Source organism: Patagioenas fasciata, chromosome 6, assembly GCF_037038585.1.
Source record: "Patagioenas fasciata isolate bPatFas1 chromosome 6, bPatFas1.hap1, whole genome shotgun sequence".
Lineage (NCBI taxonomy): Eukaryota > Metazoa > Chordata > Aves > Columbiformes > Columbidae > Patagioenas > Patagioenas fasciata.
The window spans coordinates 26163073-26174537 of record NC_092525.1 but is presented as its reverse complement, the minus strand read 5'-3'; the positions used below and the strand labels follow the sequence as shown (position 1 = coordinate 26174537).

The following is an 11465-nucleotide window of genomic DNA, read 5'->3' as shown; positions in this document are numbered from 1 at the left end:
GCCCAATGCTGGAAACATGATACTGGAATAAATAACTGCTGGTCTATGTCCCAATATCTGTTCTTATGATTACATCACTAAATTTTTCTTTATAGAAAGAAACACATAATTAACAAATATGTTCACATATTTGGGAACAAACAAATCACTAAGACTAGAAAACCCCATGTTTCCACAAACACCATCAATCTGAGGCCTTCTATAGCACATATACTCAGCAGAAGTAACCCCAAAGAGCTCTCAGACCACTCAGACACTTTCACTGCATCACAAATTGGCAGAACAGTTGCAGGTTTATCTTCCATACCTGCTATGCCTCAGGTGATGTTAGAACTTCACATAGTCTGGATAACCTTCTGATGGGGCATCTATTTTAAATTATGTGAATCTCCTAAGCATTTTGTTATGTGGAACACATGGGCTTCATAACAACTTATTAAAATGCTTACAATCCTTTGCAAGATCAACTTAACCAACCCTGAAGCTCTTCCTTCATGCTTTTTAGTAGCTTTGTCCGATCATCTGGACCTCTTATAGCATTGGGGCGGGGGGAAAGCCACAGCAAACAAAAGCAAACACCTTGTGAACCACCCTTCTATGGCAATATGTCACGTTTGGTTCAGTCTCCCTCCCAGTACTATCAGATATGACTATTTAAAAAAAAATATCTGTAACTATCACGACTAACATAGAGCAACCTCATGACCATGATTATTCAAAAGTAACACAGATTGCATATTCAAATCTGCCATCAGAGAGTTTCCTTCCTGCTTTTTATAAAAAGACCAAGAAGGATTTTACATTACAACTATTCTCCTGTAACTTTTCAAAAGATGAATTTAAACGCCGAGGAATAGGAAGCCCAGAAGTTAAGGAACGCTGCATACCACTATTTAAAACTTTGTCCATTAGGCCTTGCAGAAGCATTGTAATTTGTATACAATGTATAAGTTTTTCATATTTAACAATACAAAAACTATGTCACTAGACATCCCCCTTCTTTAGCAAGAAGAACTTAATACTTAAAAATGAGATCATTCTGAAGATAGTGGTCATATTGCTGAATTGAAAAGAAACATTAAATCAAAATAGGCTGTAATAGACTTGATATTTGAATCTTAAATATGCTAAGTATACTTTTGACTAGTGGAGTTATAAAAGCCATCATACAGTGTCTGGCAACCAATAAATAAAATACAATACCACTTATGGGAAAAACTATTAGCCTGTAATAACTCCCAGTCATTTGGAGAACAGAATGTTGGAAATCACAAACTACTTCAAGAAATAACAATTGTCAACATGTAATACAAATATGCAAAGCAGAACAGTCTCCTGCAGAAGCAGCAGGTGGCACACAGGGTAAGCGTCAGCAGAGATGAGCAGTTTGCTATGCAACACCTCAGGCAGCCTGCGTGGAAAACAGGGAACACTGAAGAACAACCAAAAACCTTAAGCACGATATTAGACTCAAGTAAGTAAACATTTTGTAAAGAGAATACAAGCATAATTTATCTGGAGAATACGACGCATCTTGTACATATATATTTATCTTTCTCTGTGAAGATTTCCATCTGTTCAACAGAACTACATACAGTAAATAAAGTCTTAGTAAAAGACTTTGAAGGATTGAAATCTGTAAAGCTATCCTCAGAGGGGAAACAGAGTATTCTATCTGCTCTTTTTAGCAGCTGTGTATCAATAACTTTAGTGTGGGTAGAACAGCAGAAACAGATCTTCAAGAAATTTACCTGTGAAAAGCAGCAGAAGCCCTGTTTACCTGCAGTAGGTTACCTCATGTCTTTTTAATTCTGGCCTGTGGGTAACTCTGATTTTGTTTTCTATATCGAACTTCATCATCTAAAAATCAATTTCAGACTCAAACTGTTTGCTAAATCTGTTCAGAGTTACTTTGTTACTTCTTACGGTATATTGCAATTCAAAGCTTCAATAAAGTGGCCAAGAAGATTTATTTCCTAAAAAGACACTGTAGCAAAATGGCATCTTGAATCAGCAGTACAAGTCTTCAGGTCAGGTTAATCGCTTTAAGTACACTTGAAAAATCCATTCACCCACATCATGTCCTGACTGGTGGCTTTTGGTAGCTTCTTATTTTTCAGTCTAACAAAAGTGCATATTGTTAGGATGCAAGAAAGGATGTCCAAGAATATGTTCATAGTAAGGGACAGTCAGTGAATCAGTTTGCTCAGAAATTCTTTTCTCAACACAGTGCAAGAGGTGAGGTTAAGTACTGACAAACCTTCACTATTAGCGTAATAAAATAAACGACAAAGTCATAGATCTCTTTTGGTTATGAGTCTTCATGTTTAAATGTTGGTCACTGCTATTACTGCAAAATCTCCTTCCCTCTTGCAGTCCAGAACCTCAGTTGTAAGGCAGGAATGCTGAGCTGACTACTCTTGGGACACTGCACAATGGTAGCACAGATTCCCAAGTAATTTCAAAATCCTTGAGTTCTTTTAAGCTTTATTATTGAACAGCAAACCTTTGAGAGGAGGAGAATTAATTTTGCTGTACAGGATGAAAACAGTTACACAGGAAGAAAGACTTTCAGGACTGAAACTGGGACTGTGCTGGATGTTAATATTTGGTTATAGTGCTATTCCTTCACCTCATACAGGAATATTCATTTTAATAAACCTGAAATCCATTTGTCAAGCCCTCTAGTAATAATAGAATTTCTGAAGCAGCAGGAGAGCCTGGCAGTACCATGGGAAGAGGCACTGGGATTCAAAAGTCAGACTATCATTAGAGATAGAGTAATTTTTTACTATCTGGTACAGACTGGCCAACGGGCAGAGCAGACTCATGACTGAGCTGGAGGGACCTCCCATTGCATCCCCAAGCTGCAAACTTCTGCTGCTGCTTATTGTTCTTCTGCTCCTCAGTGCACCTAGCACAAGGGCTGTCTTTAGCCTGGAGCTTAGCCTGACATTGGAGCACTGAGACACATACTTCCTTTACCTTCAGCAGGTTTTTCAGCTATGAAATAAATAATTATCACTGAAATCAGGAAGGGGTGGGGGGAAGGCAGAACTATGACAGGCAAACATTTTGCATTGTTAGCCAGCTGAAAAAGAGAAATTTTCATATAGGAAATTCTGGATGGGGAAAAAAAAAAAAAGATAAAACAACAACAAACAAGCCACAACAAACCCTTCTTACTCTGAGTAGGAGACCTTCTTGAAGTCCTTTCTCAGGGTTGTTCTCAAGCCCTTCTGCTGGCAACTAACCTGCCATTCTAGACCTGCTAGCTCATTCAGCCTTCACAGCTAGGTAGGATGTTGGCTATGGACTTTAGAAGAACTGCACCTCAGTCAAAGGGGAGACTGAAAAACTTAGTCTATCATGAAAGCAAGATGATACTTATCTTGGCTGACAGGATTTTAAGAGTATTGACTGGGGCTGGCAAGGGAGCCCCAGCTTTGAATTCCCTAAAGCGGAACAGCTTGCAGTAAATGCTGAGCACTCACTCTGAATACCCAGACATTCTTTAGGAATATTAAAAAAATTGAGATAACCAAAGTTGTTAAACATTTGAAAATCTTGACTTACGACTCTACTGCTGAAGCAATACTTTGTGAAAATGCATCTTAGACTATTAGGATTTCTAATCAAAGTGCTGTTGTTTCTCTTTAATTATCCATCTGTCCATCTATCTTAAGGTGCACCTTTCTGTCACACTATTCTCTGGTAATACGGATGTGATACATTACAAAAACTTTAGACTTATAGAGACTTCAGTCTTTAGAAGAACTGTCACATTTTAAAACTCATTAAAATTTACTTATAAAAAGTCTTCTTAAAAAGCACTTGCCTTGTAATTCGTAATGGAACTATTTGCACTCCTATATCAAAGGATGCAAACATTAACACACAGTAAAATTTTTCTTTCAGAAAATTCTTTGTTATAAAACATGAAGTGTTTTCCTGCTCACTGTGTTTCCAACCTGGTTAAAGGTTTGATATCTAAATTGCCAGTCCAGATGAAACATTTAGGACAATATCCTAATATGACAGATAATGCTTGTTTTTTGCTCTTTAAAAGTTCATGCCAGCACAGTATTTTTTCATTCAAGTAAAATAAGATATATTTTGTTGCAATAACTAATAAACGTATCTATTTTTCCACATACCTTAGCTAAGACACAAGTCTTTGTATCAAAATATAAAATTGTTGCCATTACGGTCTCCAATGGTTGACTACTTCTTTTAAGTAATCATTTTCATACCTATCTTCATACCTACCATAACTCCAGTTCTCTCATGTTTTAAAATAACTTATGTGTATTTTGCCAATAAGTGGCTTATCCAAGGTGCAGAGCTATGTGTCTGCTTTGCAACAAAGAAAATGTAACATGTGCTTTGCATCTGTTTTCAACCCTCAAAATTACAGAGATGTAAGGAAAAGGTGAAATCTCTTTCCCCATCCCAACTCTAAGCCCTTCTATCTGGGCCAGACTTTGATATTTGCCCCTTGGCTGGGAATCTGCATCCCCAACTTCACACTCGGCTGCGGCGCAGTAGCCCTGCAGGCAGGCCAACTTCAACCAACCACCAGTGGTAGCATCATTAAAATCCTGCCGAAGGTCACCATGGAAACCGCCTGCTGAGGCTTCGCTGCTGCACTCGGCATCTCCTAATCAGCTACCATGTGAAATGCAAATTCAGACAGTCTGAAAATTAGTCAAGAAGAATAGAGGATGAGGATGCAGATATGTGAAATATTCATGCGCTTCATGGAAAAAGGAAGACGGCATGAATGACACAACAAAGAACGGCCCCTGACATTCTTGCTATCATTCTGCATTATTGTTCACACCCTACTGTATTTCCAGGCCTCCAGTTCTGAAGTTGGTTATCTGAACTGCCATATTTATAGTCTACAATAAATAATAATTAAAAATGGACCAGGTAAAATGCCTAATTGGAAAACCTGTGAAGTGGTATAGTGCATAAATTACTCTATAAAACCTTATTTTCTCCTTTGTAACATCACCAAATGATCTTTTTAAATCTCCTTTTTTTGCAAAAGCAGAAGAACTGTCACTATAAATGCAAAACAAAACAAAACACTGGGCAGTAATCTTTTATTAATAGTCCAATCACTCTCTTTGAATATAAAAAAATGTAATGTTCAGAATTACAATTCCGACTCTATAAGTGAAATTGCACAATGCTTTATGTTTATTGAAAGTATTTCAGTGCTCCTGTTTGTGGTTTCAAAGTAATCTTTAATTCATGTAGGTTGAATTCAATTAGAGTTGGATACTAATACATGTTCTTTGGTTTACAGCTTCTATCAGTTTGCCCTGTTCCGCTCCAAGTGGGAAAGTATTTCAAAACTGGCACCTCACAACATTAAAAAGAATTTATTTTTTTCACTCTGTTACTTGCACTAAGAAAAATATTTATTTTACTTAGTTTCTTTTCAATTTAGAGCTTAAAAAAGCAAGTACCCCCCCAAATGCGTTAATGACAGTAAAGTGCTGTTACCTATCAGCTTAAAACAAACCCTGCTGCGATATGCATAAGCATATTGTTCAAATTCAATTATGTTATGTCTACCCGTATTTCTCTAAAATTTACTATTAGTGTTGCTATGAACCACTCTTCCTTGCAAAAGAACTGTCATTCAATTGTATCAAATGGCACATCGCAGTTTTATAATGCAGACAAACGGGAACTAAACAACTCATTTTTACTAGTGAGTTACATTATACCTAATTTAATGCAAACCCTGAGAGAAGCAAGGCTAGTGCACTAATTTATTGTGCAACATAAACTTGTAGAGTTGTGCTTTTAGAAAGGCATACTATAGATGTAAGACTCCAGGCCATTCTGGCATGCAGAACATATTGTAGTGCTTTCTGGGAAAGCATTTTGTCTTACTTGCGAGGAAGCTCAATGCACCTAAGAAGCTAACAGCATGAAGTTTCCATCATTAAGCCCCCAAAATCTAAAACCTATGATTGTAAAATTATGGAGTAACTTGTTTTGACAGGAACATTGCAGTGAGTTCAACAAACACTTACGGGTATAATCTGCAAATAACACACAATCACACCAGTCCACGTCCTTTCCTGTCCATGTGCCAGCCGACAGAAACAGGGGATCCAGCCCACGAGCGGGAGAATCACTTACCTCCTCTGAGTAGTGATCTGATGGGAGAGGTGGGTAGTCACACTGCTCGATCTTCTTGCACAGGGAGTACAAGTTCATTTTATCACCATAAAAAGGACTCTGCAGCGCAGCCATCTGTTCAAAGAAAATTTACAGTTTTCTTTTGTGTTTTTAAGTAAACCTGTTTTGTCATAAAATCTGTAATAGTAACAAATCAAAAATGATTCTTAATGACTTTCAATTCCCTGCTGACAAGTGTCATTGTGCTAAAAACACAAGTTCCAAAACTATTACTGTAACCAGTTTGTGTACTTATCCTATGTCATACAGTCATACCTGCCACAATCCTTACATTGCAATATTTTAACTGTATACCATTAGAGCTTTATTAATAGAGTGTGAGGAAAAAGTGAGTAGTTTCCAATACTCCTGTGAGCATGGAGGGTCCTTGCACTATGACAGAGACAAAGAAAAGTCCCAAGACCCACAATGTAATTTTCCTCTGAAGACCTTTTGGAAGAAAACATAATTTATTTGAAAACATTACCTGATCTAAAGCAATATCGCATACTGAAAATGCTGGATAATGGCAGCAGGTTTTATAACCTGCCATAGCTATCACATTCAACTTCAACAAAGTGATTTTTTTTTAAAAGCAAGAAAACTAAAGGTAACATCTATCCTTCCAAAAATCCCCAAACCCAAGAACTCCATAGTTCAGTACACTATTTGAAAATATATTTTAAAAAAAAAAAAAAAAATCTAAAACATCATCAGAAGTGCAGAACTGGCACCCATTACTATAATTCACAATCATAATACAAAAATAAGAATATCTGTTGGAGAGCACTTACATAAATTATCAGCTTAAAACTAGCATTAGTAAACCCACACTTTATATCCAGACAATGTTACAAACTCGACATTTAAGGTGGCAACAAATGCTACGGTTAGCAGGATTACAAACGTAAAAATTCATTTAAAAATCTCTCCGTTAGGTTCAAAGCCTTCTAAGTCTAAGTCTTTGAACCACAGCCGCATGAATGCTGCTTGGAGTGCAGCGCTGCCCCAAAGTCAGTCACCCTTTTCTACATGTGCTAATAAGTTTGATTTTGGAAGGACAATGTGTACATTCCCCAGACAGGCCGAGTGTGTGTGAAACACGCTGGTCCATGCTGTGCTACTCAGTGAGCTTCAGCAGGGACAGGACAAGCTGAAAATGGCTCTCATCTGTCTTGTGGTCTTCCCGAGAGCAGGTTAACTCTTTCACGTCTAAGCACTGATAGCACTGGGAGAAAATATGTGAAGACAATTACCAAAATTCTCTCACATTTACCTTATTTCTGATAAAAATGCTCTCAAACCGTTCAGTACTTTTTTCATATTAGCTTCAAGTAAGAATAAATCATTTTCAAGCTCCTCAAACTCATTCCATCCTACACTCCTCCCAAGAACTCTGTATCACCAAAATAATGTTAATTTTTGGATTTACATGGCATTGTCTCTTACCTTAAGAAGAATGATAAAAACGCAAGCTAAAGACCAAAAAAGAAAGGGCCGGGGGGGGGGAGGTGGGGAAGGAAAATCAACCACAAGGTCTATACGCAGGCAGAAATTCTAAATAAATGCACAGATACTCGTTTTCGTACTCTAGGTGTTCATTAAAAAGTACTTTTGTTTGAAAGCTGCGGAGTGTTAAAAAAATTCTGAATGTCCCCTAAGGAGTTAAAACAGGAATACTATATTTTCATGCATCTCCTGCTTTGACAGATGAAAAATGTCAACTGTCCTGTTTTTATTTTCAAGCTTTTGCACTATTCATCTGGTTCATTAGTGCATCTCGCTGCTGCCCCTGACAGCTGCTCGCCCTCTCCTCCCAGCAGCTGAATTTTTCAGGCTAATTTGATCCTCCACACTGAGACGATCACTAGAATGATTGACTTGCTCCCTGACCTCCAGGGTCTGACTTTCCTGATTAGTATTCTGGGGGTGTCTGAGGGACGAAAGCCCACTGTCTGTCTTCGGGGCTGGTGGCAGCTCACTCGCTCTCTTTTTTTTTTTCCTTTTTTTTTTTGAACTGTAAGCCACCAACCTACAACCCTGTAAGGATGCAATTGCTACGCTGAACAATAAAAGGAAATGTGTAAAACCTACTTTTCCATGTAAAGGTCCATGTAGCAAAAGCACAGCATCTTGATTTTAATTAGTAAAGTCTACTTTGTTGCATATCAATTAAAACTCCAGTGGTAGTGTTTTTGAGGTTTCAGAAGTACCTGGGGCTCTAACAAAAATCAGACTTTAAAATATACTTCTAAAAATCTTACTGGCCACATAGTTAGCATTGAATAATAGACTGTAATTTAGGTGAAATAATAATTTTTAAAAACAACATACATTATAGCAAGTTAGTCTAAAATTAAAATATAACTGAAAAGAGTTTTGCAGCAATTAAGCATTTATTGAGAAGTGATAAATATGCCACAGTTTTTCCCCAATTTAGCTGGAGAGAATCCAGAGCACATATGAACACATATCAACATGAAATCAACATAATAAAACATGCTAAAACGCAGGCAACAGATATATCACAAAAAGATACCCAGCACAAAACTGCACTGATAATAAAAATCCCATGCATTAGTCCATGCATGTCTTGAAGAAGTTTAAGAAACCACTTTCAAATAATTTAAAAAAAAAAATAATTGTTAAGCATCTGAGTTTACCTAAAATTTCAAATTTACATCTCAATGATCAACAAAAAAAAACCCCCCACAAACATCTGGTATGTTGTGATATTAGCTAAATGGGATAAATGCACCTGTAAAAAATAATAAAAAGCTATATACTATAGCTAAACATCAACAATAAATATCCTAATAATTGCTTTATTCTTACAATAAAGAAAAAACTCAAACACAACATGATACTTAAATGCCATCCTCAGAAAATTCATAAAATAAATCAAAAGACAATGCTACTTAAAGATACTGAGTTGATCAATGGAATTAAGATACTTAGCTATTATTTACCAGGTCAAAGAAAAATGTAATATTCACGTAGGTGTTTAATATACTGTAAAAACAACAAAGCAGTAAGCTCAAAAAAGAAAAAAAAAAAATCTTTAGAAAAGTGCTATTGATTCCTATGCAGCAATTTTATTTCATATAATACAGAAGAAAAATTAACCTTAAAACATGTTCATTTTCTATCAAATCAGTTATTCAAGGGTTTTATTTGTTTGTTTCCAGATTTAAAAAGTCCTCAAGAAAACCAATGAGGGGAAAAGCAGTAGCATACGGAAAAAACCTCGTCTACCTTTACGCTGCTTTTAGGCTTCTGCTTGTGCACATGTGTAAAGCCGAGCATGGAAACTGATGGCATTTGCCATGGTCAGAACTAAGGAATCACAATACGGGATTAAGTTTCATTTTAGGATTTAAGCTTCTAAATACTTGCTATCGGGTATCAGACTTCATTCCTGTGAATTACCTCAAAGATTTAGAAGCAACAGCTATACGAAGATGTGTAAACTGCAGAATTCCAATATAGCTATTTGTCCTTTTAATATTTAAAGCAACATTTAAGTGACAGAAAATAAACTAATATTACTGGATACAATTCGCCCAGTAGTAATAAACAACTTTAACAGGCTCACAATGTTTTCTACAAAATCCTAAAATAAGAGGAGATCCCAATCCTGTGGAAAGTGTTAAATGAGTTCTGCTGGCTCACTGAGGCAGGTGGCTCACAGGTAGATGAAAAGTAGGTTGGGTTTATTAGTTTTTATCTGGAATATGACTAGAAAGACCTCACTGCTATTGCTGATGGGAAGAATTTTTTTTTTTCCAGTATGCTTTAACACAAATATTTAGTCTTTTGGTCAACAAATGACATCCAAACAACTTTGAAGACATAGTTGCCTTAGAAGCCTACCTGCTCTTCATTCACCTGAATTTCACTATATCTTTATTTTCTCAGAATATAGTATCATTTAAAATTATGTGTCACCTACCTATCTCAACCATATTAATACAGAAATGAACCAATAATTATAGTTTAACTAACTGGAGGAGAAGAAAGAATAGAAAAGTTACATACGTTTCTGCAAAAGAAGTCATTATCTTGAAAGTTAATCCAAGCTAGTAGTAATAAGTACACCATAATTCACTTTTTATTGTTTTACTGAGGCTTTAAATAATTTTAAAGAAATTAAACTTTTATTAAAATAACTATATTGAAATTTTTGAAAGCATCAGTTGCATACTTAAGCCAATCCTACTATTTCTCAAGGCATTTATTACCAAAATCATATAAACAGCACAGGCCACTTAAACACCTAGAACAATTCTTCTTATGCTTGCCATTATTAGTTTATCAATCCTTCGGTTATGCCCGATCTTCAATAAATTGTTGTAAAGTCTTTGCAGGAAGCCCAGTATAAGTCAAATCTTGAGTAACACACAAATAAAAGTATTTCATATGCTGAAGTTACATTAAGAGTTCTCATTGCTAATATCAAAGACAGACATAGAATAGGTGACAAGTAGCTTTCCCACAACACTACACACTTTTCTAAACAACAAAAATATAGAAACAGATCCTAAAATGATACTTAATACACTGCGGGGGGGAGGGGGCAGGGGGTGAAGAGCACAACAGTGTTACTAAGTTCACTGTATATATCAATATTACCTCATACAGCAGACAGCCTAGAGACCAGATGTCAGATTTGAAGTTGTAACCATTTTCATGTATTCTCTCTGGAGACATATAATAAGGTGTACCAACTGCAATAAATACACAAGCATATTTGAATGAAAATTTCTGTTACATAGTAGTAAAAGTACAGTTTTCCTGGCTGAAAAACATTTTTTTCACCTTCTGTATTTCTCATTTTGCTACTTATATAATTTCAATTCATACTTATGACTCTTCAGTTTGATAAAAATACACATGAATCAGGTATCCATTTCATCCAATGCAACTTTATTTTCACTACTGATATGTAATTACCAGAATTATTCAGTTGTAGAATACCTCCAATTTTTGCTTTTAAAGAAGCTTGACAGTAATTATTTTCTTCTCAAGAGAAGCAAGGGAACATACTACACACACACACATCCCTGCCCCTTTCCAAACTGTTATCGCTGTGGCTGGAAATAAAAACAGCTAGAAATTATCTTCCTTGGCTTGGATTTTTTTTTAATGAGTTGTCTGTTCTTTGGGAGTATATAAATTTGAAAAAGCTGCGTTTGAAACCAGTAAACGCAATTTAGTTTGAATATCTGAAACTAAAACTGAGCCTGAAATCTGGGATCTTC

The 11465-nt window shown here is 36.1% G+C and overlaps 1 protein-coding gene across 8 annotated transcripts in view; it reads right to left on the bottom strand.

The window, feature by feature from the left end:
• NEK7 (NIMA related kinase 7) overlaps positions 1–11465 on the bottom strand; it is a 90036-nt gene that overhangs the window by 24135 nt on the left and 54436 nt on the right. For all 8 annotated transcript variants that reach the window (XR_011739753.1, XR_011739752.1, XM_071810316.1 and 5 more), the window contains 2 exons: positions 10837–10931; positions 6166–6279 (listed from right to left, as the gene is read on the bottom strand). Coding sequence is in view for 6 of the 8 variants with exons in the window: in XM_071810316.1 (XP_071666417.1) it covers positions 6166–6279; positions 10837–10931 (209 nt within the window). In the remaining 2 variants the exon portion in view is untranslated. The remainder of the gene's footprint in view (positions 1–6165; positions 6280–10836; positions 10932–11465) is intronic.